The following is a 27,992-nucleotide window of genomic DNA, read 5'->3' as shown; positions in this document are numbered from 1 at the left end:
GCAGTGTCCAGCACACTACTGATACTCCCATAAAGTCTGTCATTTCATCAGTGGAAAATGACCTGCACCAACCTTGTTATCCCAAATGGAGGATCCCACCAAACACACTGGTTAGATAAAACAGGTGTATTAACTACCGAAAGAAAAGATTTTAAGTGACCACAAGTAATGAGGCATAACATTCAAAATTGGTTACAGAAGAAATAAAAGATAAACTCAAACTGACATCTAACGTAAGCTAAAATGTCTTTCTCTAACCATGTGTTATGACAGGCTGGGTTTCCTTTCAGCCAGGGTGTCCCTCATCCTTTCCTGCTGCCCACGTTCAGTTCTTCAAAAGGAGCTGATATGAGCACAGAGAAAAGGGGGAGAGAGTGTCTCAAGCAATTTTCTCACCTCTTTTAATAATTCAGTCCTTTGTCCTAGAAACATGGTGACGGGCTGTCTGTTGTAGATGTGAGCTTCAAGCCATCCTTGTGATGGAATGTAAATTTCTTGTTCACCCTTCCCCCGGCCAGAGAATGGCCATTTAACCAGGTGATAGCCTTGCCGTCTCTGAGGAACGAGTCTCTGGGTGTTCCACAGAATTGTAATATTTTCTGTAACATCATACAGTAAAATCTCATAGCTGTACATACAGTGTTACTTAACAGGATGATCATGTTCAGTGGATTATGAGTTTTCAAATGATCCCTCCCAAGGCATACTTTGTGCAAAATAGATAATTTTGTTAAAGAGGCAACATAGCAGTACAGACTGTCACACAGTGTCTGTCTGTGCATGTTCCCAGCAGATATGCAGGTAGTTCAGTCCCTCATAAGCAGAGCATTCTGCACCTTTGAGAACCTGCGGAGGTGGCCCTGGGATTTCATTGGCTTACTAAGGACTGGGGTTAGACTATTTTTTATGACAGAGTCTTAGGAATTCACCTGATCTCCTTTGTTTTCTTTCATCTGAGCAGGGTTGCTAGTTTCCAAACCTGATGTGATCTCCCAGCTGGAAGAAAGGAAAGAGCCCTGGGTCCCAGACCTCCTGGATTCAGAGAAAAGGGAGATCCTGAGAGGTCCCTGCACAGGTGAGGAAACATTAAACCTACTCAGAATAAAAGTGCCTGGAGCTGACATCTGGTATACCCTAGGGAGACCTTGGGAGCTCTTTGAGCTCAGGATTGTCCCCAGCAGGTGTCATATCCCCAGGGAAAATATAGCTCATGGCATCCTACAGATCCTGACAGACACCTGTCAGTAGCTTCTTCCCTTCCCACTGAGTATTTAGATGGCCTCTGAAGGCCGAACTGATTCCCTTTGGGGGAAGAGTTTGCGGGGAGTTCAGTTCCTGGTTTTTATTTGACATCTCTCCAGCACTTATTTTGGTTTGCTCTTCCTTTGTCCAGCCCTGTCTGAGGTTTCTCTCTCTGTCCCCGCAGGTGACGCAATGGTGAGTGAGAACGAGGAGCAGAAGTCTCAGCAGGAAGATCCTGAGCAAGTGGAATCACACAGCGCATTATTGCAAAGCTCCAAAGGAGATGTGTCCAGGAGTCACGAGCAGGGAACAGCCCATGAGATTCAGCACAGAGCAGAGAGGGAGCAGGGAAAACAGCCAGGGGAGAAAATGGGAAAATTAATTTACTGTTGGGGAACTCACAAGGACTTGAAGGACACCACAGCCCAGCAAGAAATCCTCAGGGGGAAGAGAAAAACTACATGCCCCGAGTGTGGGAAAAGCTTTAGTCACTGCTCATCCCTTATCAGACATCAGAGAATTCACACAGGGGAAAGACCCTATGAATGCTGTGAGTGTGGGAAAAGCTTCACTAACAACTCAAGCCTTATTACGCACCAGAGAATCCACACCGGGGAGAGACCCTATGAATGCAGGGAGTGTGGGAAAAGCTTCACCGACAGCTCACACCTTACTAAGCATCACAAAGTCCACACTGGGCAGGGACTCTATGAATGCGGTGAGTGTGGGAAAAGCTTCACGGATAGCTCGGCCCTTCTGAAACATCACAGAATCCACACGGGCGAGAGACCCTACGTATGCTGTGAGTGTCGGAAAGCCTTCAGTCAGAGCTTTGAGCTTACGAGACATCAGAGAATCCACACAGGGGAGAGACCTTATGGATGCTGCGAGTGCGGGAAAAGCTTCATTCAGCACTCACACCTCATTAGGCATCAGAGAAACCACACAGGTGAGAGACCCTATAAATGCGGTGAGTGCGGGAAAAGCTTCACTCAGAGCTCAGACTTGATTATACATCAAAGAATGCACACGGGGGAGAGACCTTACGTATGCTCCGCGTGTGGGAAAACCTTCATTCAGCATTCACACCTCATTCGGCATCAGAGAAACCACACGGGGGAGAAACCCTATGAGTGCTGTGAGTGTGAGAAGACCTTCATTCAGCTGTCAGAACTTACTCGACATGAAAGAATCCACACAGGAGAGAAGCCCTATGAATGCCGTGAGTGTGGGACAAGGTTCACTCAGAGCTCATCCCTTAAATATCATCAGAAAATCTGCAAGGGAGATAAACCCCATAAAAACGTCACAGGCTAACCAGACATTTTCTTCTCTAATACTTTTGCTAATTTCCACTTAGTAACCTTTAAGGCTGTTTGAACCATTTGCACCACCATTATCCCTCAGCTTGTCCAGATGAGTTGCCCATTTTTGCCATTTTGCCCTGTTTTGGAGTGGACCCGGTTGTCTTTTCTATCAACTCCATTGTCCCAGAAGTAATGGGAGTGCGTGTCTTCTTCCAGGAAACAAGGAGCATCACGTTTATACCGTTCCTCCTATTGCAAAGTTATTGTTAGGGTCATCAGTGATACAGATTGTTTCATTCTCAGCTGTTCTCATGTTGCTCTGGGTTGTGCTGAAGAGGTTATTTGTTGACCTTTTTTCATTATATTTAAATGAAGAGGCGCAGTGGCAGGGAAAAACATGTCATTTCAGCCTCGGTGACACTGGAAGGAGATGGGGTGACTCAGAGATTCCTTCCTTCCCCATCACTCCAGAAATGTTCACACCTCTCTGAGGTATGCAGAGTTTATCTTCTTCACATTCCATCCCTCTGCTTCTCAAAGTGTCATGTGATGCAGTGTTCTCAGCTGTATGTGCTTGGAGATGATGCTTTGACTTCTTTAATCCTCTATCAGAGTCACTATGGCTGGAGATGAAAGTGTCAAAGACCTGGAAGGGGAATTCAAATGGATCACAAACACAGTGGGATGATTTTCAGTTTAATCCCAGTTTCCAACTATTGGCCAAGCCACCTGGGGGAAGATTGGCTGTATTTTCCTCATTATGAGGATGCTAAAACACTAAAACTTTTGTAAATTACACAACTTGACAGTGCCGAATGAAGCAGGTTTGAATGGATCAGAGGAGAACGTGGTGGGAGAATCTCTTGTCCCAATTCTGAGTTATTAGATGTAACCTGCTCTGGAATTTCTCTTGATGCTTTCATTGTTATGTATTCTGTCTCTCTGTGATGTGGGTTTCTATCTTTCCTGAAAAGCTGTTTGGTCGCCCAATTGGATATTAGTTTACTTTGATGGGATGTAGCTCAGATTTATTGGAGACTTTGAGACAAATGACCAGTTGCTAAAGTCATTACTTCTCACTTCAGTGCTGCTTTTCCCCCATCCCTCCATGATGACATGGAGAGATTTCAAGTGCACTTCACTCAACAGGAGCAAACTCTCCAATTTACTGGCCATGCTAACAAAGCAGCAGCTGTGACTTAAAATCTCCACTGGGAAATGGTGAACAGCAGCAGAACCCCAACTAACTGAAGCCAGTGCAGATGATCACAGTGGAGTTCAGTTGTTTAAGCCAGCGGTTCTCAAACTTCATTGCACCGTGACCCCCGTCTGACAACAAAAGTTAATCCCCCGTGGAAGCAGTGCGGAGTGGATGAAGCCACACCCGAGTCCTCCTGTGTGTGTGTGTGTGGGGGGGAATGAAGCTGCACCCCAAGTCCTGCCATATGGGGAGGCTGAAGCTGCAGAAAAATATCTATTTTTGACTAGAAACTCCACCTCTGGTAACTTAACGAGATTCTGGTCCAGGCCTGTAGCTAGTTCCTAGCCTTGACCCGTGCCACCAAGTTAGAGAAACACTGGGCATGTTTGGGGAAGCCGTTCCGCACTAGCATGGCTGAGATTTTTGAGTGGTTTGGTAAAGGGTTCTGCTTCAGAGACATGCAAAGTTATTATAACCCAGGCCAATGATTTAGAAAGAAGGAGGGTGGAAATAGTACATACCTGGTTCTTGGTTTTCACTCAGTAAGGGAAGCAGTGGTGACCCACAGCCCAAGGAAAATTGTTTGTATAACACCACTTCCTAGTTAAGTGTCACGCTTACAGTCCTAAAGGATGCCAGGGTTAGATTGAGAACAATCATCTTTCACCGTTTGAATCCAGGAGGCAAATAGAGAGTCCTTCCGAGGACATTCCTTCCCTGTGAATCCCAAACTGGCGGCCACTGCCATGCTGTGGAAATGATGGTAAGAAATGAGGGAATGAATGGGTCAGGCTCCAGTTGACTGCAGGATACACAAATGTTCGAGTTCTGATCTATGCTTTTGCGTCTTAGGGCTCATGTACACTCAAAATGCTACATCGGCATGGCTGCACCAGTGGAACTGCGCCCCTGCAGCGCTTTAATGACGAACCTATAACGTGAAGGGAGAGAGCTCTCTCGTCAGTTTAGGTAATCCACCTCCCCAGGAGGTGGTAGCTTTGTCAACAAGAGAAGCTCTCCCGCCGACACGGTGCTGTCTACAGGGGGTGACATTGTGTGCCTCAGAGTAGCACCCCGGAATCCCCATATTCACCACTGTCATATGACGGACATGTTTTGTGCAATGCAGGCCTTGTGAGGGATCATTTTAAAAGTCTAGCTCTGTTGACCCGTAATACCTTATTGAATTGTAGGTACGATCCTTGTATGTGAAGTTGTGAAGTACTGCTATGTGTGTTACTGAAATACGCTGTGAGGTTGGGAAATGCCCAGAGCCAACTTTTCTGCTGCAACAAAGGAGAAGCTGTCGCTGGCCAAACAGGCACTGATGGCTCATCAAGAAGAATCCACTCTCTCAGAGGCTCCTTAGAGAGGGAACGTATGCAGTGGGGACAACCGAACCCAGGGGTCGACAGCCTTTCAGAAGTGGGGTGCTGAGTCTTCACTTATTCACTTTAACTTAAGGTTTTGCATGCCGGTAATACATTTTAATGTTTTTAGAAGGTCTCTCCTGTAAGTCTATATTATATAACTAAACTATTGTTGTATGTAAACAAGGTTTTCAACATGTTTAAGAAGCTTCATTTAAAATTAAATTAAAATGCTGATTTTACACTGTCGGTCCACTCAGCCCGCTGCGGGCCTGGGGTTCGGTTCGCCTAGTTCGGCAGTGGGCTGAGCGGGGCCTGCGGGACCCCGACTGGCAAAGGGTCGGCAGCTGGGACTTCGGACTGGCAGCAGGCTGAGCGGGGCTGGCGGCCAGGACCCCAGACCGGGAGTGCAGGTGGGAACGTGGGGGTGGTGGTGCAGGAGATCCTGTTTGATGCTTAGGGTGGGGATGGGTATGTGTGGGGGTGCAGGAGTCAGGGTGTGGAATGGCTGGGTATGTGTGCGGGGTGCAAAGGTCAGGGCTGGGGTTGGGGGGGTGCAGGGGTCAGGGCAGAGGGCTGGGTGTGGGGGGGTTCAGGGGTCAGGACAGGGCTGGGTGTGTGTGGGGAGTTCAGGGGTCAGGGCTGGGTCTGGGGGGGATTTCAGGGGTCAGGGCAGAGGGCTGGGTATGTGTGTGGGGGGTGCAGGGGTCAGGGCAGAGGGCTGGGGTGCTCGGCTCATGGAGGTACTCCCAGCCCCCTGCCAGGAGCGGATATGCCCGATTCCACCGCTTTCCCCAGGGCCCTGTCTGTCCCCCCCTCTTCTCTGCCTCCTCCCTGGAGTGGCAAGCACACTGCGGCTTGGCTCCCCCTCCCTTCGCAAGGGCCATTAGCTGATTGGCACAGTGAAGGAGGAGGAGGAGGAGGAGGGGCAGGAAAGCCCCACGCTGGGGTAAGAATCGGGGGGGGGGCGCTTGGCTGCTGGCAGGACCAAGTTTCTGCCTCCTGCCCCCACAGGAGAGAGCAGTGGGCAGGGGGCTGAGTGGGGCCGGGACCCCAGCAGGCGGCAGGTAGCAGCGTGCCATTAAAAATGGGCTCACGGGCCGCAGGTTGCCGACCCCTGCCCTAACCAATGTCACAGCAAGGATCTTTCTAGCAGCTAGAAGAAAGTATAAAAAAGGGAAAATGACATTATCATCACTTGGCCTCTTCCCCTCAACAGCTGGAAGATTGTCTGGAGGACAAAGACTTTGAACTGGGGAGCTTGGTCCCAGGCTGGAAGGGAGTTCAGTCCAAGTACCGAGAACTGTGACGTCTCTTAGGGTGAGAGACTGTTTGAGTCAAATCTTGCTTAGTCTGTTAAAGTTCGAATTTAGACTCTGTTTCTAATTTTCATTTCTTAGGTAATTAATTTTGGCTCTATGCCTGTTACTTATAGTCACTTGAAACCTGTCTGTAGTTAATAAAACAGATTTATGTTTTATCTAAACCAGCGTGGCTTTGGTTGAAGTGCTTGGGGAATCTCTCCTCGGGTTACAAAGGCTGGTGCATGTCCATGTCCCTTGGAAGAAGTGGCAAATTGATAAATGAGCTTGCACTGTCCAAGAGAGGCTTGAGCAGTGTAAGACGGTATGTTTCTGGGGTGACTGGCTGGTGCCTCTCCGTATTTTCCATGAGTGACCCAGGGAGCATTCATGCAACGTAGCTGGGTGTGGAGCTCCATGTGCCAATGGCTGAGTGATCACAACACCTGGTGAGATTTGCTGCTTATCACTGGCATAGCATTGTGAGACACAATCCAGGCAGGAGAGTTAAGGAGGCACAGCGGTCCCACAGTGCCAGGCTGTACTAGGGGGATCCCATTGCAGCGGGTTAGGTCGGTATAACCGTTGCTCAGGGGTGTGGATATTTCAAACCCTGAGCAATGTCATTATACCGATATAGGACTGTAGTGTAGACCAGGCCTTAGATTTTCTGTTGTGTTTTATGCATTTGCATCACTTCTCCTCTGCCGCCTCCTCTTGTGAAAAATTAAGAAGTGTGAAAATACAAGAGGTGTTTTTTCTCATGATGCAAATATTCTCACATGCAAGACCCCTTCCACCAACACATATGGCAGAAGATCCCAAAATAATACAATTCTGAGGGTACATGTGGTACCATTGTTTAAAAGTTTCCTAAATTAGCATCCTCACACCTTTCTTTGGGACCCAGTGGTAAGAGACAGGCCCAGCCTTGTCTCTGACATGCCAAATGATCTGATGGTCCAGGTTCCTCAACGCTCGACCTTGATGGTGAATAATGGAGCTGAAGGGTGAGATGCTGAGTTCCCAGCTAAGAGACTAACAGCGGGTCCTCAATACAGGATTAAGTCAACCTAAGTGACTCTAGCTATGTGAATAATGTAACTGGAGTCGATGTACCTTAGGTCGACCTATTGCGGTGTCTACACCACGCTGGTTTGACGGGAGAAACTCTCCTGTCGACTTACCTTACACTTCTCGTTCTGGTGCAGTACAGGAGTCGACGAGAGCGACTGGTGGTTGTTTTAGGGGGTCTAGTGAACACGCGCTAAATCAGCCCCCGGTGGCTCAGTCACCACAGCGTCAATTCACCGGTAAGTAGAGACAAGCCCTTGAAAAATAAAGAAGATGAAAAAGCCAAGAGCTGGAAAAAGCCAGCGAGAGCTGCTTCTGCATAGTGGTTTGGGTCTGAGCACTCTCCTCAGTAGTCATGCCAGTCCCCAACCTGTGCCTAAATCTAACATCCTCACCCCCATAATACCGGGGAGCACTTATCCTGCAGGCTAGCACAGTCATACCTGTTAATGCCAATGAGATCATTCTGGAAACCTGTTGCACAAACCAGTTTCTGGTCATTACGTCCATGTTCTTGTGGTTACCGCTAAGTCCCAAATGTCTTAGGTAGACATGTTCAGTTCCCCAAAATCCAAAAGGGTAACTATTAGGCCATTTATCTATGCCAGAGGTCACAAGCCAAACTTATGCTCATTTACTTGAGCTAATGATACAAGATACAGGCCAGTGGGATCCTCACATTACAGCCAAACATAATTGAATAATCCAACACAGAAATATAATAAAACAAAGAGCAAACCAGTAAATAAAGGCAGGATATCATAAAGCCACCAGCAGGCCAGCCCTACGGGCTACACCAATGAAAAGGAAATTAAAGGTGAAGTTACAGGTTAAAGAATAAGAGACAAATTATGCCACCACCTGAATTGTATTGGAAAGTTGTCTTCATTTTTGTTTTGTTTTTCTTGAGCCATTGGTCACCTTAAGCTTCCTTTACTGGGGTGAAAACTAAGAACCGGGTGTGTAATATTTCTACCCCCCTTCTTTCCAAATCCTTGGCCTTGGCTAGGGTACATTTACAGTTCTCTGACGTAGAACCCTTTACCAAACCACTCAAAATCTCAGTAGGTAAGTGAGGAACGGCTTCCCAAAACATGCCCAGTGTTTCTCGAATTTGTTGGCACAGGTCGAGGCTAGGAACTCAATACAGGCCTGGATCAGAATCTCTGTTACCCGAGCTGGAGTTTCTATTTAAAAAACGGCTATTTTTCTTAAACTATTACGTTTTCAACACTGATTTCATTTGATACATATTTGTAGCAGCTACAAAGGATCAATTCAACAACAAAAAAACCCACTTATTTTTTCAACGTCTGCATCATAAAGGGCAGCATCTCCCATACCACAGGATTAGCTAGGAGAGATCTTCCGTAAGGCCTGGGTTACACATGCATTGGGAACCAAATACATGGGCATTTTGCCTAGTTCAAAACCACTTAGGGTGGAATTCCCTCCTCAGAGCATTTGAGACAATACTGGTTTAAACAACTGAACTCCACTGAGACATCTGCACTTCCTGCCGTTAGCTGGGGTTCTGCTGCTGTTCACCATTTCCCAGTGGAGATTTTAAATCACTGCTCTTTCTTTGTTAGCCTGGCCAGTAAATTGGAGAGTTCTCTCCTGTTGACAGAACGGCACTTGACCTTTCTCCACCTGTAGCAGGGTGGATCCCTGTTCCTGCCCTGAAGGGGTTACAAACAGCCCTGGGAAGGGGGCTGGACCTGGAGAAAGCAGCCTGTAGGCTGGGGCCCGAAGTCTGGGCTGATTGGGGAAAGTGGGCTCAGCTGTGGCCATGCCCCAGTCAGGCCCCTATAAGAGGCAGTGAAGCCAGAAGCCCACAGCAGTCTCTCTCTGATTGGAAAGGGAGACAGGCCTGGCTGCTTGGGAGCTCACCCGGGGGGCCTAAAGGAAGGCAGGGCTGGGGAAAGGCCTCAGGAGCTGGGAAGCCCTAGGCCAGCAACTCCCCAGGCTGCAGGGCCTGGTTCTAGGCCTCCTAGGTACTGGGCTTGCAGAGGGGCAGCCGGAGGGTGGGTAAAGGCAGCCAGTGCAAACCCCTTGTTGCCTATGATGATTGGCTGATACACTGCAGTCTGCCCCAGGGCACGGGGGCTAAACAGAGACTGGCAGTAGCCACGACTGAGGCAAAGTGGGGATAGTGGGGAGAGGGTTCCCCTGGGAGGGGGGAGACCCAGTTAAAGGGGCACCGGGGTCCAGGGAGGGACACAGGGGCCAGCAGCGGACAGGTGGACAACCAGCCTGCAGAGGGCGCTCCGGGCTGGGATCGAGCTAATTCCCTGAAGTCACCAGCAGGAGGCACCGCAGGGGTGAGTCGGCCCGTCTACACCACCCCATCGTGGAGGGATGGGGGGAAAAGCAAAGTAAAGCAACAATCAGTGACTTTAGTAAAACAGTCCTTTGTCTCGAAGTCACCAATAAATCTGAGCTCCAGCCTGTTAAACTAAAATAACAGCCAACTGGGCGACCAAACAGCCTTCAGGAAAGAGATGGGTTGCCCCACACTCTGAGGTGCCACCTGATATACTGAACCCACCTTTTCCACCAACCTGGGCGCCCTTACGCTGTCCTGTTGAGCCAGGCCAAGCCTCCTCCAGCACACACAGGAAGGGAAAGACACTGAAATCAGCCCTGCATCGGAAGGCTTCGGCTAAGGAACTGCCTGGATACTCAAGTGCATATCGCTCTCTGGAGTGCAAACCCCAAATCCTATTTTCTTGCCCTGCACAGTGAAAGCTCATGAAATTTGATCCCTCCCTCAATGTGGAGGGAGATATGCACAGCCTTTTACACCCCCCAGCTATGAATTCCACAAATTGGTTTTAGAGTAAACCAAAACGAGGTTATTAACTACAAACGATAGATCTGCAGTGATTATAAGGATTAGCAAACAGATCAAAGCAGATTACCCAGCGAATGAAACACACACACAAGCTAAGCTTAATACTAAAGAAACTGGTTACAAGTAGGAATTTCTCACCCTAAACGTTGCTTGAAGTCAAACTGCTCTTGCTCGCACCTTAAAACTCCAGGTATTCCTTTTGCAGGCCAGACACCTTCCCAAGCCTGGGCTCAGCCTTTCTCCCCCCTGCCCCCGGGGCTTTGTTTCTTAGATGCTTCCAGCAGTCACCCTGGGTGAGGATTCAGTGAAGAATGAACACTGCTTAAGCCGCTCCCCAGCCGTAAAGAGGTTTTGCATATGATGGGAACCCTTTACTTTTGAGTGTGGTTCTCCCCCCAACCCCCTGTGGAAAAAATACTGGTATTCTATCATGGAGTCCAGTACCAGGTGACGTGATCACATGACCCTGCCGTGTCAAAGCAGCCACGAGGCAGAGGTTGTTTGTGTCATCCCAGAAAAGCTTCTCAGAAAGGTGGGAGATTAGCATCTTCAAAGACCAATTGTTCTCCCTAATGGCCGATCCAGACTGATTGCATTCTGTCTGGTGGGCGTTCCCTAGGTGCAAACACTTTTCTAGTACAGATGTGTAGTCAATATTCCTAACTTTAGATACAAAAAGGATACATGCATACATAGGACAATCACATTCAGTAAATCATAACGTTTCCAATAATACCCCACATGACCCATCTTGCATAAAATACATCTCAGATATGCTGTAACTATAACAATATTTCTATGAAGAATATGGGGCATATTGTCACCCCCACCTCACAATGAGGTAGACTACATGAAAATGAAGGAGTCAAGTGAAATTCCAGAGCCGGTTACATCTGATGAATCAGAATCAGGACAGCAGATTCTCCCATCACAGTCTCCTCTGATCCATTCAAACCTGCTTCACTCAGCACTGTCTCATTACTGAATTACATCACTCACAAAAGTTTTAGCAATCTAACTTCCTCCTAATGGGAGAAAAACACCCGAAGTGGCTTTGCCAATAGAGGGAAACTGGAATTCAAACTCCAAAAATCATCACACTGTGTTTGGGATCCATTTGAATTCCCCTTCCACGTCTTTGACACTCATCTCCAGGCATAGTGACTCTGATTTAGGATTAAACAAAGCCTCATCGCCAACCACAGACGACTGAGAACACTGCATCACATGACACAAGGAAGTGGAGCGATAGAATGTGATGGAGATAAACTCTGCATGGCTCAGACAGGAGGATACAGTTCTGGAGCGATGGGGAAGGAAGAAACTGCTGAGCCACCCCATCTCCTTCCAGTGTCAAAGAGGCTGAAATGACAATTTTTTCCTGCCTCTGCTTCTCTTCATTATATTTAAATACATTGTAACTGACGAAAAGGTACTCAAATGCTTTGAGCACACTCCAGAGCAATGTGAGAACAACTGAGAACGACACAATCTATCATTGGTGACTCTTTGTTTCCTAGAAGGAGAGACAAACTCCCCTTACTCATGGGACAATGGAGTGGATAGAAAGGACAATCGGGTCCACACCAAAAAAGGGTGAGCTGCAAAAGACAAAAATGGGCAACTCACCCAGACAAGCTGAGAGATAACACTGATGCAAATGGTTCAAACAGCTTTAAAAGGTTACTATGTGGGAATTAGCCAAAGTGGTAAAGAACAAATATTGGGATGGCCCTAGAGGTTTCGATGGTGTTTAGCTCCCTTGGAGATTATCCGAGTGAAGCTTTTCCCACACTCACAAAATTCTTAGGGCCACTCCCCCTTGTGGACTCTTTGATGTCTGAACAGGCTGAGCTCTCACTGAAGCTTTTCCCGCACTCACTGCATTTATAGGGTTCTCACGTGTGTGGATTAGCTGATGTCGAGCAACATTTGAGCTCTCAGCGAAGCTTTTCCCGCACTCACTGCATTCATAGGGTCTCTCTTCTGTGTGAAGTCTCTGATGTCTAATGAGGTGTGAGCGGCAACTGAAGCTTTTCCCACACTCACTGCAGTTATAGGGTCTCTCTCCTGTGTGCGTTCTCTGATGTCTAGCGAGGTATGAGGGGTGAGTGAAGGTTTTCCCACACTCACTGCATTCATAGGGCCTCTCTCCAGTGTGAATTCTCTGATGTCGAGTGAGGTGGAAGCTGCAATTGAAGGTTTTCCCGCACTCAGAGCATCCATAGGGCCTCTCCCCGGTGTGGATTCTCTGATGTGTAATGATGTTTGAGCAGGTAGTGAAGCTTTTCCCGCACTCACGGCATTCATAGGGTCTCTCTCCGGTGTGAATTCTCTGATGTGTCTTGAGGTATGAGCGGTGACTGAAGGTTTTCGCACACTCACTGCATTCATATGGTCTCTCCCCGGTGTGGATTATCTGATGTTTAATAAGGCTTGAGCTGGAAAGGAAGGTCTTCCCACACTCTGAGCATTCATAGGGTCTCTCTCCGGTGTGAATTCTCTGATGTGTCTTGAGGTGTGAGCGGTGAGTGAAGCTTTTCCCACACTCACCGCATTCATACGGCCTCTCCCCTGTGTGGATTTGCTGATGTTTAATAAGGCTTGAGCTGGAAAGGAAGGTCTTCCCACACTCTGAGCATTCATAGGGTCTCTCTCCAGTGTGAATTCTCTGATGGGTCTTGAGGTGTGAGCAGCGTGTGAAGGTTTTTGCACACTCAGAGCATTCATAGGGTCTCTCTCCTGTGTGAATTCTCTGATGGGTCTTGAGGTGTGAGCTGTGAATGAAGGTTTTTGCACACTCAGAGCATTCAAAGGGCCTCTCCCCAGTGTGGATTCTCTGATGTCTAGAAAGGGCTGAGTTGAGCGTGAAGGTTTTCCCACACTCACGGCATCCATAGGGCCTCTCCCCTGTGTGGACTGTCTGATGTGCAGTAAGTTCTGAGCTCTCAGTGATGCTTTTCCCACGCTCACACCATTCATCGGGTTTTGCACCTGCGTGAATTCTCTGATGTTTAATAAGGGCTGAGCCGTCACTGGAGTTTTTCCAACACTCAGTGTATTTTTTTTCCCTCTTTCCTATCAGGATTCTCTGCTGGGTTGTGATTTCTTTGAGGTCCTTGTGAGTTCCCTGACGGTAAATAATTTTATTAAATTTCTCCCCTGGCTGGTCTCCCTGCTCTCTCACTGGTCTGTGCTGAATTTCACAGACTTTTCCCTGCTCATGATTCCTCAACATCCTCCCTTTGGTTATTTTCGATATTCCATGTGGTGCACCTTGTGCAGCATCTTCCTGCCGAGACTTCTGCTCCTCATTCTCACTCACCATCGCGTCACCTACTGCAATAGAGAGAGAAGCCTCAAACGGGTGGACAATGGAAAAGCAAACCAAACTAAGTGCTGGAGAGTTGTCAAAAACCAGGAACTGAACTCCCCTAACTCTTCCCCAAAAGAGGAGAGAGGAGGGGATCAATTCTGCCTTCCTATCAATTCCAAATGATCAGTGGGAAGGAAAGTTCCTGACAGGTGTCAGTTAGGATCTGTAGAAAGCCATAAGCTATATATGCCCTGAGGATACACCACCTGCTGGGGACTCCTCCTGAACTCAGAGAGCTCCCGAGGTCTTTGTAGGGTATCCCAGATTTTTCCATCAGGCATTTACAGATTCTGAGTTAGTTTAATGTTTCCTCACCTGTGCAGGGATGTCTCAGGATCTCTCTTTCCCCTGAACCCTGGAGGTCTGGGACCCACGGCTCTTCCCCTCGTTCCAGCTGGGAAATGACATCAGGTTTTGAAACTGGAAACCCTGCTCAGATGAAAGAAAACAAATGAGATCAGGTGAATTCCTAAGTCTTTGTAATAAAATAGAATTGCTAACTTAACTTGGTGCTTAGTAAACCAGTGAAATCCCAGGGCCTCTTCCCCAGGTTCTGAAAGGTGCAGAACACTCTGCTTCTGAGGGATTGACCTACTCACATATATGCTAGGAACCCACACAGACAGACACTGTGACAGTCTGTAACCATATATTCACTCTTTTGCAAAATTATGATATATTTTGTACAAAGTATGCCTTGTCAGGCATAATTTGGAGACTGAATATATGCTGAACTTTATTGTCCTGTTAAAATATGTGTAGCAACACTGTGTATGCAAACATATGAGATTTGACTGTATGATGTTTTTTAAAAATGCTAGAATTCTGCAGAACAGCCAGAGACCAGTTCCTCAGAGACGGCAAGGCTATCACCTGGTTAAATGGCCATTCTCCAGCAGGGGGAAGGTGTGAACAAGAAATTTACATTCCATCACAGGGATGGCTTGATGCTCAGATCCACGACAGACAGCCCATCCCCATGACTCAGCTGAAAACTGAGCATGTTTCTAGCACAAAGGATTGAATAATAAGAAGTGGGGGAAATGCTTGAGACTCTCTCTCCCCTTTTCTCTCTGCTCATCACAACAACTCCTGAAGAATTGAAATTGGGGAGGCAGGGTCCTGGCTAAAAGGAAACTCAGTTTGTCACAGCATATAGTGAGCGAAAGACATTCGCTGTGAATCTCTTTTAGCTTAAGTTAAAAGTTAGTGTTTTATCTTTTATTTCTTTTGTAACCAAGTGTGACATCTATGCCTCATTACTTGTAGTCACTTACAATCTTTTCTTTCTGTAGTTAATGAAGTTGTTTCATTGTTTCATATAACTAGCATGTTTGGATTAAAGTGTGTGAGAAACTCCACTTGGGCTAACAAGCCTGGTGCATTCATTTTCCACTGATGAAGTGACAGACTTTGTATGGCCTTGCATTGTTTAGTAACGTGCCAGGGGGAAAATCTGGGACAAGCGAATTTGCAGGTGTTCTCCAGCGGTAGAATTCATGAGTGGTTGACTAGCAGCACTCAACACTGTGCGGCTGAGAACGAGTTACGTGCCGCAGACAGTGTGTTAACTGGCCAGGAGTGGCTGTTCCCACAGCAAAGCAGGATAAAAAGCAGTATAAAATGGCCATCAGCCAGGATGGGCAGGGATGGAGTCTCTAGCCTGTTTGCCAGAAGCTGGGAATGGGGGACAGGGGATGGATCACTTGATGGTTACCTGTTAGGTGCACTCCCTTTGGGGCACCTGGCATTGACCACTGTCGGTAGATGGGCTAGATGGACCATTGATCTGACCCAGTGTGGCCGTTCTTATCCCAGGTTGGGAACACATCTATTCAACAGCTCAGACTTTACCCTGGATAATGTCAGACACTCATTATCAAACAGGCTCCTAAGCAACAGAGAAGGTAAATCCATGTCTCATAAAGTGAAGACTCCACACAGAGGGCAAGTCTCCCAGGCTCTGCTTCTTGCTGACAGAGAGGTCCAGAGACAATGCGAGAGCCCTGGGGAAGCTGGGAACAGTCAGCATGTGGTTGTGGGATTCTGTGCAGTAAGGAACAGAAAGGGGAGGATCTCAGCAACATTCAAGGTCAGGAAAGCACATACTGCGGCATTAGGGAATCTAATGAGTCCAATGTAATGGGAGGGAGTAGGAACATCCCTGGATGTGGAGAACACTGGGAAATTAGCCGCTATAATTCAGGAGCAAAGGACACATTCATCTGGAAAAGCAGAATGTGAAAAATAAGGATCAGGCCATGTGACTTCAGGAATGGACCCCAAAATCCAAGGAGCCTGCAGAGAAGACAGATTGTGGCTTTTGCACATGGCAATGGAGGAGCAGGACTCTCCACGTCTCTAGAAGTTTCACTACCAACCTAGGCCATTTTCACATCCTGGGGTGAAATCCAGACCAGTGAGGAGTTGTGTCGTCTGTAATCCTGGGTGATTTGAAATGTTCTGCTGTAGCTCCCATGTCTGAATGCACCCAGGCCAGTATTCAAGTGTCTTTGAGATAAATAACCCTCGACCAGCAGCTCTGACTCCAGCAGCCTCCTTGTTACCCCCAAGCACATTCTGGATTCTATCCGCCTGATATATACCTGTCAGAGATAGTAACACACCCACTCCTGAATTTTCCCAAAACCACGTGCTCTGCAATGGCTACTTTTTCCTGGATCATTCAGAAGAATAATAAGGCTTCTTTGCTCCTCAAAAGAGACAAATGACAACTCATCACTTTAGCTGGAGTTAGCTATCACCTGAATTCAACGACAGCACTGGATTTGTCTAGATTAAGAGAAACAATTTTAGTAAGTAAAGCATCAGTGTAAAGGAGAGAGTTAGAAATTGGTATAGGCAAGTGAAAGTGAAGAATCTTACCAAACTACTTTCCGGCAAGAGGGCAGACCACCCCTTTGCTCAGTATCTCTCACAAAGTCAAAAGAGCTTGGCTCCTTTGTCCTTTTAAATAAAAGATAACTTGGGGTTCTCTGCCTCTGAAAGGGAGTTTTTGGCAGGTTCCCCTCCAAAGTAATGTTCGTTCAAGCTGTGAGGAAGTCAGTGTGGAGTCTAGTGATGAAGGAAATTCCATACTGTTTTTTCCCCCTGCTCGTGTTTCTTAAAATACAATTTGATCTGTTCCTGTGATATCCTCCCCTACCTGATGCTGAGTGGTTACCTCTGAGTAGTCTGACAGTTTCTTTTATGTAAATTGCATTCCCATCATCTCTTAATGTGCCTTTAAAATGCCTTCCAGGTAGAAGAACCACCTGCCTTAGTGTAGGATGGAGTAACTTCAGCCCTGGCTGGCAGCCATGCTTTAAGAACAGCATTCCCAATATGTCTGTACTTCTGCATTTGTCCTCCAGACACACACTATGCAATAATATTAATGAACATTATGTCATTAGCTTTCTATTAATACCTTAGGCTAGGTACACACATCGGTATACATTATGGTACTGAGGGATGTGAATAAATCGCCCCCCCGAGCAACAGAAGTTCCACAGATCTAAGTGCAGATGTGGACAATGCAATACCGGGGAGATCTTTTCCCACCGATGTAGCTACTGCTGCTCCCAGGGCCTGGAGTAATTAAATTAACGGGAGAGCTCTCTGCCATCGACTTAGAGCATCTGTAGTGCAGCCATAGCCTTCCATGACATCGTTTAAATACAGCAGAACATCAAAGTTATGAACACGAGAGTTATGAACTGACTGGTCAACAACACGTCATTTAGAACTGGAAGAACACAGTCAGGCAGCAGCAAAGACACACACACACCCTGCCAAAACAATAATAAATAAATCAGGCAAATACATTACTGTATTGTGTTAAACACAAACTACTAAAAAAATAAAGGGAAGGTTTTAAAAAAAGATTTGCCATGAAAAGGAAAGTGTTTCTCTGCTAGTTTCATTTAAATTAAGATGGTTAAAAGCAGCATTTTAGCTCGGCATCATAAAGTTTCAAATCTATTAAGTCAATGTTCAGTTGTAAACATTTGAAAGAAGAACCATGTTTCGTTCAGAGTTATGAACAACCCCTATTCCGCATGCGTTCATGACTCTGACGTTCTACTGCAGTTTACGACATTAGTGAGTTGGGTACACTGAATGGGTCAGGACCGCTGAAACCAACTCCCTCCCTTTTCTTCCAGCTCTTCCTTGCATCACAACTCCCTACAGGACCTACTCCATGGTACATCTCCTTCCCCCTGCCGCCAGACATCCCAGCTCACAGGAACTCTTTACCTTAAGCCTACCCCCCACCAACCTACCACTGACTGGCTACTCCCTGCTGTCCAGCACCCTCCCTCCCACCTCCTGGACCCTCCCAAGGATTGGTATTTATTATTTCTATTACCGTAATCCTCATATTCCCAGCCATTGACCATCATCCCCTTGTGCTGGAAATTCTACAGACACAGAACACACACACAGTCCCTGCCCCTTAGATTAGCTGACAATATAAGAATGAGACAAGAGACAGATGGGGACAGACACATTGGGGAGGTGCCACAGTTTGTACGCTGAGCCAAATGCTAATGAAAAGATTGTGAAATCTTCAAGAGAGGAAATTTACACAAAATAATAAACAGCAGGATCCTGTTTATGAGTGGGGTACATTTGCTTGTACAGAGGTGCATCCTGCATCCTTCAGCGTGGAGGCAAGCTGGCAGTGTGATTTGTCTCATGAACAGAAGATCACAGCCCAGCCCGGCTGTGAAACATTGGAAGGACTTTGCGTGAGCATGTAGAACATACGAAAGGCTCCACTTCTGTACATCTAGGATCCAGACAGAGGCCTCTGATTGTATTTTGTGTGCAACTATTTTTCCCCAATACTTCTACATCTTGACACTTGAATCACTAGTTTATTAAATAAACCTTTATTTGTTTTCACTCTAATCACATCTTAGTCTAAGTCTACACTTTTCTTTTTTAAATATGGTGATATAATTATCTCATAGAACTGGATGGGACCTTGAAAGGTCATTGAGTCCAGTCCCCTGCCTTCACTAGCAGGACCAAGCACCGTCCACTACAGACTGTATAGCATCACAGCTGCACCACTCCCATCTAGCTGCTCTATGCCAATGGGAGATAGCTCTCCCATCGACATCGTTCAACACCCGAGTGTCTCCCGCCAACGTAGTGCTGTCCACACTGGTGCTTTTGTCGGTGAAACTTATGTTGGTGTGTTTTTTTCACACCCTGACAAAAGCTTTACCAATAAAGCCTATGTCCACACCAGCACTTAAGAGATATATGTTAATCAGACGCTTGGAGCAGTGATTGGAAACGTAACTGGGAGACTGGTATAGCTGTGAATCTGTGAGTATTGTGAGCGTTCAGTGGAACAGGGACAGGATTTCCCAGGGAGACACTCAAGCCTGGTCTACACTACAAACTTAGGTTGACAAAAGCCATTAATTTGATCTAATAATGTATGTGTCTATACGACCGAGTCCCTTCCTCAGACCTAAGTCGCCTACAAATTCAACTTCTGTACTCTACCTCCGAGAAAGGCGCAGCACTTGATTCAACATCCACGGGTGGACATGGGGATAGTGTAGGCCAGTGGTCCCCAATGCGGTGCCCATGGGAACCATGGCACCCACGGGGCCATCTTAATGTGCCTGCGTCCTGGCCCCCGGGAGAGCACCCGCCGAAATGCTGCTGAATTTCGGCAGCATTTCAGCAAGGACGCCTCTCACTGATGCCGCTTGCCATCGACAAGTGATGTCAGACAGGCGTCGCCCCCAAATTTCAGTGGGGACACCTCTCGATGATGTCGCTTGTCGACGGCAAGCGGCGTCATTGCCGAAATGCCACCGAAATTCAGCAGCATTTCGGCGGATGCTTCACCGCCGCAGTGGTCCTTCGGCTGGTGCCCGCCAGCCAAAAAGGTTGGGGACCACTGGTGTAGACATAGCGTTGTGTAGTTTGAATGAACTGGCCTCCAGGAGATGTCCCACAGTGCTGCGCTGTGACCGCTCTGGAGCACGTCAGCCAGGTACACAGCAAGCAGCCACTCCCATTAAAGCCTCAGAAACTTTTGAATTTTAATTTCCTGTTAATTACCTCCCAGGAGTCTGGACTACTTCTGGCAAGAATGAGGAGGACATTGTTGAAGGCACAAAAAAACCTTGGTTTGTTCGCTGTTGATACCAGGGAGGGAGGGAAGTGCATTGCAGGAGGCTAAAGCTGTGTTCTCATTACAACACCCACGCCAATGTTTTGGTCCCATGAGGCATTGCAAGCTCTACCCAAAATTCCATTCACCTACTTGCACTGTGGGATAACTACCCATAGCGCAGTGCTTCGTGCATCAATGCAAGTGATGCTAGTGAGGACGCACTCCGCCGACACAACGAGCATGGTGTGGACACACAAGATCACCTTGCTTAATTTGCAGTCTTGCTGTCGACTTAACTTTGTAGTGTAGACATGGCCTCAGAGGGCTTAGCAGTTTCAGTGTGTCTATCACTTACCTGTTGAGAATATTTTCAAGTGCTGTAAAATCCACATGCAGACTCTGACCTAGTCTTGTCTTGAAAGTTTTGCCAGGATAACTCCGTTGCTTAGGACTGTGAAAAATCACCCCTGCCCCACACCACAGGTGTCGACTTTCTCATTTCCCTGCAGGTGCTGGACCCCCACTATGCCCCAAGCCCTGCCCCCACTCCACTCCTCCTCCCAAGGCCCCACCTCTTCCCACCCCCGCCCCTTCCTGTACCCACCCTGCCTCTTCCCACCTCCATCCTGTCTCTTCCCGTCCCATTCCACTCCCTCCCTTGAGCATGCCCTGCCCTCGCTCCAGCCCTCACCCATGGCATCTCCTGCCCGCCGCTGAACAGCCAATCTGCAGTGGGCAGGAGCCGCTGATCCGAGGGGCCATCGGTGCGTGCTGAGCACCCACTAATTTTTTTCTGTGGGTACTCCAGCCCTGGAGCACCCATGGGGTCAGCACCTATGCCCTCCCCGCACAAACACACATGCACACCCTGCACACACACACACAGCCAACATAGCTCTGTTGTTAAGAGCTGTGAAAAAATCACACATCCCTCCCCACCAACAATCTTTCACATACACAGAGCTATACTGGGAAAAAGGTGAGTGTGGACACAGTTATAGTGGCAAAATGTCCACTACAAAAGATGAAGCAAACTAAATGCCCAGAAACTATTTTACTGCAGAACTCAGGGTGCCCAGGGCTGCCTCCTGCTTTTCACCATATGGACGGTGGTTAAACTTAAACCTCTGCACACCAGAAAATGAACAGTAAATGTACACGTCTTCCCTGCATTGCCACCTTAACTCTGCTCCCATCCCTGCAGCTGGTAAGAGCCACTGGGAGGGTGGTGCAAAGATTAACAAACAACTCCAGGGACTAGGGTATTCCCCATCTGTTCAGGGCTGCACATCAAGGCTGGAGGCCTTTCTGAAAACGATTTAGTCAAACACAAGGTGTCCAGCTCAGTACAGCTGTAACTGGCAGAAATTCTACAGTCTGTGTGATACAGGAGATCAGCCTAGACGACCAAATCATCCCTTATGGCCTTAAAATTCTAAGAATCTATAACAGATACGAGGAAGGACAACGAATGCGCCATCGTTTCTGTTGTGTTCACAGACGGGAATCCCAGCATTTATCCACGTGCCCCCCAGCTGTGTGCCCGGGTCAGCTGTAGCTGTAACCGGACGGTGGAGGGTGCAGTTGGAGCAGCTTGGCAGAGCTGTGACTGTGGTCTGCAGAGAGGTGCAGGTGACCCTGAGGGACCAAGTCTGCCCCATTTCAGCGCTGAGTGTTGTAGGCTGTCTATCTAAAGGTGCACAAGGGGGGGTTCTTGCGTGGAGGATTGTCAGCGCTCTGGTGGATACACGCTAGTGATCTCCAGGGCTTAGTGAGGGGCACGTGAAGGCAACGAGTCAGAAGGAATCCTCCCCGTGAGGGTAGGGGAGTGGGATCAGTTTACATGCTGGAGCTGGTTTGTGTGGAGCAGGATCAGCGTTTGAGTGAAGTCCATGGGTAGGAAGCCTCTGTTGATTACCCAGGACCCAAACCCTAGTTTTATCTTAGCAAACGGGAGATATCTGACATTGTGCTAAGCCAGAGGTCTCCAACCTTTTTACATCCAAGTTCACTTTTTGAATTTAAGGGCAAGCCACGATGTACTCTGCCCGTTCCCCCGAGGCCCTGGCCCTTCCCCAAAGCCTGTCCACTCCCCCCATCGCTTGCTCTCCCCCACCCTCACTCACTCACTTTCACCAGGCAGTTGGGGCAGGGGGTTGGGTTTGGGAGAGGGTGCAGGCTCTGGGCTGGGGACAAGGGGTTTGCAGTGTGGAAGGGGGCTCTGGGCTGAGCCTGAGGCAGGGGGTTTAGGGGTACAAGCTCTCGGAGAGAGTTTGGGTGCAGGAGGGGGCTCCAGGATGGGGCAGAGTGTTGGGGTGCAGGAAGGGGTACAGGGTGCTGGCTTTGGGAGGGGGATCAAGGCTGGGGCTTGGGGTGCAAGAAGAAGTATGGGATGCTGTCTCTGGGAGAGGGCCAGGGTGCAGAAGGGGGTTTGGGATGCTGGCTAAAAGAGGAGAATCAGGGCTTGGGATACAAGAGGGGCTACAGGGTGCTAGCTCTGGGAAGATGCTCAGGGCCGGGGGTTGGGGTGCAGGAGGGGGTTCAGGGTGCTGGCTACAGGAGGATCAGGGCTGGGACTTGGGGTGCAGGAGGGGGTTTGAGGTGCTGGCTACAGGAGGATCAGGGCTAGGACTTGGGGTGCAGGCTCTGAGAGGGGGCTCCAGGCTGGGGGTTGGGATGCAGGAGGGTGTTCAGGGTGCTAGCTCTGGTCAGGAGCTCAAGGGGGGGTGCTGGCTCCAGGAGGGGGCTCAGGGCTGGAGGTTGGGGTGGGGCCTCCTGCCAGGCATCATTTACCTCCAGCGGCTCCTGGTTGGTAGCACAGCTTGGCTGCCCTAAGGCAGACTCCCTGCCTACCCTGGCCCCACGCTGCTCCTGGAAGGGGCTAACGTGCCCCTCTGGCCCCTGGGGGGCAGGGATGGGGGGCATGTGGCTCTGTGCGCTGCCCCTCCCCTGCAGCTCCCATTGGCCACAGCTCCCTGTTCCAGGCCAATGGGACCTGCAGGGAAGGTGCTTGCAGAGAGGGGCAGCGCAGAGAGACAGACCTCTACTCCCTGCCCCCTCCAGCCCCGGGCCGCACTGGTCACGTCCAGGAGCGGCGTGGGGCCAGGGCAGGCAGGGAACCTGCCTTAGCGGCAGCCCCACTGCACCACCAGAGATCGCCATTGACCAGTTGGTGACCACTGTGTTGTACTGCTCCTGGGCTCTGTTCCCGCAGTGTTGTGTAGCAGGGGAGGGCAGAGGGCTGGTGTGTGTGTCACTGGCATGTGGGGTGATGCTCAGACAGGGCAGAGGAGAGGTTACAGTGTGGGGGTGATGAACATTAACTGCTCATTTCCCCTTGTAATAACTATGGGGACGGGAATCCTTACCCAGCGAGGTCACATTCTCGTAGTTCTCCTGCATGACATCCCTGTACAGGGCTCTCTGAGCGGGGTCCAGGAGAGCCCCCTCTTCCCTGGTGAAATACACAGCCACCTCCTCGAAGGTCACCAGCCCCTGAAAGAGCGAGAGTCCAACACTCAGTACCTGCTGCCCCACTATTCATGGAGGAGAGGAGCCCATCAGATGGAAGCTCTGGATGGCTTCCCATGAACAGTCTCACCCCACCATGCTCAGACCATCCAGGAAACACCAGGGCGGGGGGACAAAGAGAGAGCCCCCTGTCTCTCCCAGCACAATCATCACACAGCTACTAAACACAGACTTGGCCCGTCTTGGCAGCCCTCTCTCACAGAGGGCAGACACAGATGTCGAGATTCAGCGCAGAATCCGCTGTGTCAGCCTTGCCTTTGGTAGACTGTCCCGCCAGGCGTTCAACAATCACATCACCAGAACACACACTAGGCATTCAGTGGATAAAGTGGTGCTAGTCTCAACTCCCCTCTCCGGCTGTGAGATGTGGGTGACCTACAGAAAACACCTGACAAACCCGGAAGGCCAGCACCAGCACTTTCTTAGGAAGATCCTCAACATAAAGTGGGAGGATCGCTGCACTAATGTCAGTGTCCGCACAGAGGCCAACATCCTCAGTGTTGAGGCCCCTGGTATCCAGCACAGCCGAGGTGGAGCGGGCACTGGGTGTGCATGGCCAATGTAGCTTACCAGAACTGCTGTATGCCCAGCTCACCAAAAGAGAAAGGAAATGAGGTGGCCAAAAGAAACACTTCAAAGACACCCTCAATATAAACAGCAAGAAACGGGACATTGACACCACACACTGGGAGACACCAGCCCAGGGCTGGGATAACTGGCGAAGGCTTGTCAGAGAGGGAATGTCCACTGTGTGGAAGGGAATGTCACCTTGCTCTGGACGCAGAAAGACGCCAGAAAAGGAAAGACGACGGTCACCCAGCAATCGTGGCCCGGCCGTGTCTTCCACCACCACCTGCAGTGTCTGCCAATGAGCCTGTGGCTCTAGGATCAGACTCCTCAATCACCGAAGGACCCTCGAAAAATAAACCCTGTGGAAGATCATCCTCGACCACGAGGGCTCGCCAGGGACTAGCCACCGACTGATACAGGAGATGGAGTCCCCAGCAGGGTTCAACACTCTCCTTATTCTGAGGAGCTGGATATGAGGGAGGGGCACCTCCCCTAAATCTGACTGGTGAGTCCCCCCTTCACATCTCACAGAAGTCACTGGTGAGTCAGTTCAGGCTCCAGCACTGGGAGTCTGGTCAGTTTTCCCAGCCCCATCTAGGTGGGTTGTTTTTTGTTGCACAAAATTGGGGCATTTCTACCTCCAAACCTCATAGGTCTGTGTAATGAGGCCTTACTGAATTCTGGGAATTCCAGCCTTGTGGGAGGAGCCACTGGACCCGGGACCCAACAGAATACAGGGAACAACTAAGGAATAACAGGGCCAGGAGTGGGGGTCATTGGTTCAAAATTGGGGATCCATTGGGAACAGGGAGGCACACCAGGCAAACAATCCCAGACAGCACCCACTGCTCCTCAAAGCTATCTAGGGAGCCAGTGGATGCCGCCCTGAGAAACTCTGCCCGAATAGGTGAGACAAGGGAGGAACAGAAATAGGCACCTCCTCGTCCAGCATCCTCCTGGTATTGTAGATGGCCACTTTGGCCAGCGGCAGGAGGAGGTTGACGAGGAGGTCTCGCAACTTCATGGGGCCATGGACAGGTGAGTATAGGAAAAGATGTGGGGAAAGGTGCAGCTAAAATTTCAAAAGGACATTCTGGAGGAGCTGGAATAGGGGCTGCAACCTGGCGCATTCCAGACAGACGTGTCAGGGGCTCTCACAACGCAAAATGAACAGGGGTCGGGAGTGAACCACACCAGGTACACACCAGTGCTCACAGCTCTGTACACAGCCACTGTAGTGAGAAGAGGTGGCCTCCTCCTGACCCAGAAGGCGAAGAACCACCCTCTCTACCCAGGTGGGCAAAGCCACACCCGCCTCGCCCTTCTCACCAGAAGCAGATAGATGGGACAGGAAGTATAAAAGGCGGAGCCCCTGGCTCAGTGGGAGCTGAGACAGTGAGGGAGACGTTTTCTTCCTGGAGGAACCGGGGGAGCTGCCATTGGCTACCTGTCCCAAGGAGATGGAGGACTGCTGCTGATCCAGGTACACTCTGAGGAGAGGTGAGGAACTGGCCCAGAGGCAGCCAACCCCAGATGGGCAGTAGTGCAGCCTGAGACGCAATCAGCACTGTGATGCTGTATGGAATATGTCAGACACTTTATATTTTTATTAATACCAAGATGAATGAATCGTGTTGGATATTCTGTGTAAGGTGTCAGTAGAAACGTTATGATTTGCCAAGTATGATAATCTTATTTCTATGATTGTATCACCTTTGCATTGTGAGTTATAGGTAGGTATGACACACCTATCTATGACTGGGCGCCACATTTCAGGAAATGTGGACAAATTGGAGAAAGCCCAGAGAGGAGTAACAAAAATGATGCAAGGTCTAGAAAACACGACCTATGAGGGAAGATTGAAAAGATTGGGTTTGTTTAGTCTGGAGAAGAGAAGAATAAATTGCCCAGGGAGGTTGTGGAATCTCTGTCATTGGGGATGTTTAGGAGCAGGCTGGACAAACACCACTCAGGGATGGTCTAGATAATACTGAGTCCTGCCATGAGTGCCGGGGACTGAATGAGATGACCGCTCGAGGTCCCTTCCAGTCCTAGGAGTCTAGGATTTGTATTTCAAAAGTGGCGCTGCATTGCGGGTGGAATCCCCGCAGATGGACCACTCCACTACTGCTAGGGTCCTGGGCTTGGACCCGATGGAGTCCCCCTCCACCCCACCCTTGGGATGGCAGCCTCCCACCGTAGGCCACAGGGCCAATGTTCACCTATCGCCTGCCACAGCTAGGACACTAGACTGTTCACCACTCTGCCCTGCCTCAGCAATGGAGCCTTCGATTGTTGGTGCCACGCCGTGCCTGAGGCCTGGGCCCCTAAACCGTTGTCTGCTCTGCCCCTGCCCAAGGGCCCAGAGTCGACAGACTCCTGAGTGGCACTGCTCCTGCCTGGGGTTTTCACCTTGACTGCTAGCTGCCCTGAGTCTAAGCAGTGATCCCTAGGATGTAGTGAGGCAGTGCGGCCTCCCTCTGACCCATAGGAAGGGGAGGAGGAAGTACAACACCACTACAGTCTGTTCCTGGAATCTAAGCCCAGAGCTGACAGACTCCTGGAGGGCCCTGCTCCTGCCTGAGGATCACAACCCAGATATTGACTGGGGTCGGGACACTGACACCTGGGCTGCTAATTCCCCTGAAACGAGGCAGGTGCTGCAGCCTCCCTCCGACCCAGACGGGGAGGGATGATTACACCACCACTACAGTCTGTTCCTAGAATCTAAGCCACCTATTAAACAGATCCCAGCAGGTTTGCCACCCCCTGGCCTCCTCCCTTTCTCCACCCTGTGTATTTCCTGCCCCGCTCCAACCTCCAAACCAGACTGATGAAACCTTAATTTGCTATCTGTCTCATCCAGCAGGAACCCACCAGCAACAAGGAGCAACGGTGTCAAGTTGCAGTGGGGGAGGTCTAGGTTGGATATTAGGAAACGCTATTTCACTAGGAGGGTGGTGAAGCACTGGGATGGGTTCCCTAGGGAGGTGGTAGAATCTCCTTCCTTAGAGGTTTTTCAGGTCAGGCTTGACAAAGCCCTGGCTGGGATGATTTAGTCAGGGATTAGCCCTGCTTTGAGCAGGGGGTTGCACTAGATGACCTCCTGAGGTCCCTTCCAACCCTGATATTCTACGATTCTATGAACCCCTCAATAATCCCTACCTGAACTGGCTCCTCTGCAGCCATTTCTCTTCCCTGTCCCACAGGAGGCTGGGATGAGCTGGAGGGAGATGTGGACGTCATTCTGCAGCCTGGCAGGGCGAGAAGGGCAGTTGGGTAGGTTTCAGAACAGGCTTTAGTTCATTTCACAACACGATTGCTCCAGGCCCTTTCCCTGCAGGCAGACACCCCAGATTCTGCCATGCTAGGAAAATGCTCGATTGCTTTATTGCAGTGTAGACCTGGCCCCTCCTGCCAGGCTCAGCCCACAGAAATATTTACAAAGTCTCTGAACACAAGGCTAGAAAAGAGCAGGACCAAAGGAGTCACTGTGGAGGATTCCTTCAGACACTGACCCCACGGCAGCCACACCCCAGCAGAAGGGATTCGGAGTCAGGAACTGGTTTTTCCTCTCTCTGATCCTCATCTTGTCCATAGCAAAGCGATGCTGCCCAGGGATGCTGCAATACATGTGTCTGGGCAGATCAGAGATCTGGAAATCTCTTTCCACACTCATTTCTCCCACTGCCCCTTCCAGTCTCTTTTCCCTGTCCTGTCTCCCTGCCCCCTAGCTGGGAAAGCCCCATTCCTGGGTTCTTTGCAATCCCATGGCTGGCTTTTCTCCTGGCAATTGCTAATGGGCGGAGAAGCGAGGAGGAGCTATTTGGCATGAAAGTGAGTCTGCACAGTCCTCAGCACTTTCTCCAAGGTCTCTCTCACTTACCTGGAGTCCCTGGCTAAAAACTGACTCTTAACAGAGCCTAGGGCTGCCCTAGGGGGCTAGTACCAGCTGGAGAAAGTCCTCACCTTGGCCAGCTACAGAGAAAGCTTTAATGAAGGTCAATTCCCAGCA

General features: G+C 49.4%; 2 protein-coding genes, 2 long non-coding RNA genes and 1 pseudogene across 4 annotated transcripts in view; 3 read left to right on the top strand and 2 right to left on the bottom strand.

Moving 5' to 3' along the window:
* Positions 1-5,884, top strand: part of LOC127039394 (zinc finger protein 501-like) — a 56,264-nt gene extending 50,380 nt beyond the window's left edge. Inside the window, exons 4-6 of the mRNA XM_050933095.1 lie at positions 962-1,075; positions 1,427-5,665; positions 5,729-5,884. Coding sequence (XP_050789052.1) covers positions 962-1,075; positions 1,427-2,559 — 1,247 coding nt within the window. The 3' untranslated portion in view covers positions 2,560-5,665; positions 5,729-5,884. The remainder of the gene's footprint in view (positions 1-961; positions 1,076-1,426; positions 5,666-5,728) is intronic.
* The window catches only part of LOC127039357 (zinc finger protein 345-like), a 200,491-nt gene that overhangs the window by 113,083 nt on the left and 59,416 nt on the right, over positions 1-27,992 (top strand). The gene's annotated exons all lie outside the window — the stretch shown is intronic.
* On the bottom strand, positions 380-1,453 carry LOC127039524 (uncharacterized). The gene is made up of 2 exons (XR_007771103.1): positions 930-1,453; positions 380-599 (listed from the first exon to the last, which is right to left on the bottom strand). It is a non-coding gene; the product is annotated as an uncharacterized LOC127039524 (long non-coding RNA).
* On the bottom strand, positions 11,864-27,266 carry LOC127039350 (zinc finger protein 883-like; annotated as a pseudogene).
* LOC127039506 (uncharacterized) lies at positions 13,437-15,429 on the top strand. The gene is made up of 3 exons (XR_007771075.1): positions 13,437-13,488; positions 14,052-14,189; positions 14,550-15,429. It is a non-coding gene; the product is annotated as an uncharacterized LOC127039506 (long non-coding RNA).

Source organism: Gopherus flavomarginatus, chromosome 23, assembly GCF_025201925.1.
Source record: "Gopherus flavomarginatus isolate rGopFla2 chromosome 23, rGopFla2.mat.asm, whole genome shotgun sequence".
Taxonomy (NCBI): Eukaryota; Metazoa; Chordata; order Testudines; family Testudinidae; genus Gopherus; species Gopherus flavomarginatus.
Note: the sequence above shows the minus strand (reverse complement) of the source record. Positions and strands in the feature narration are given on the sequence as shown.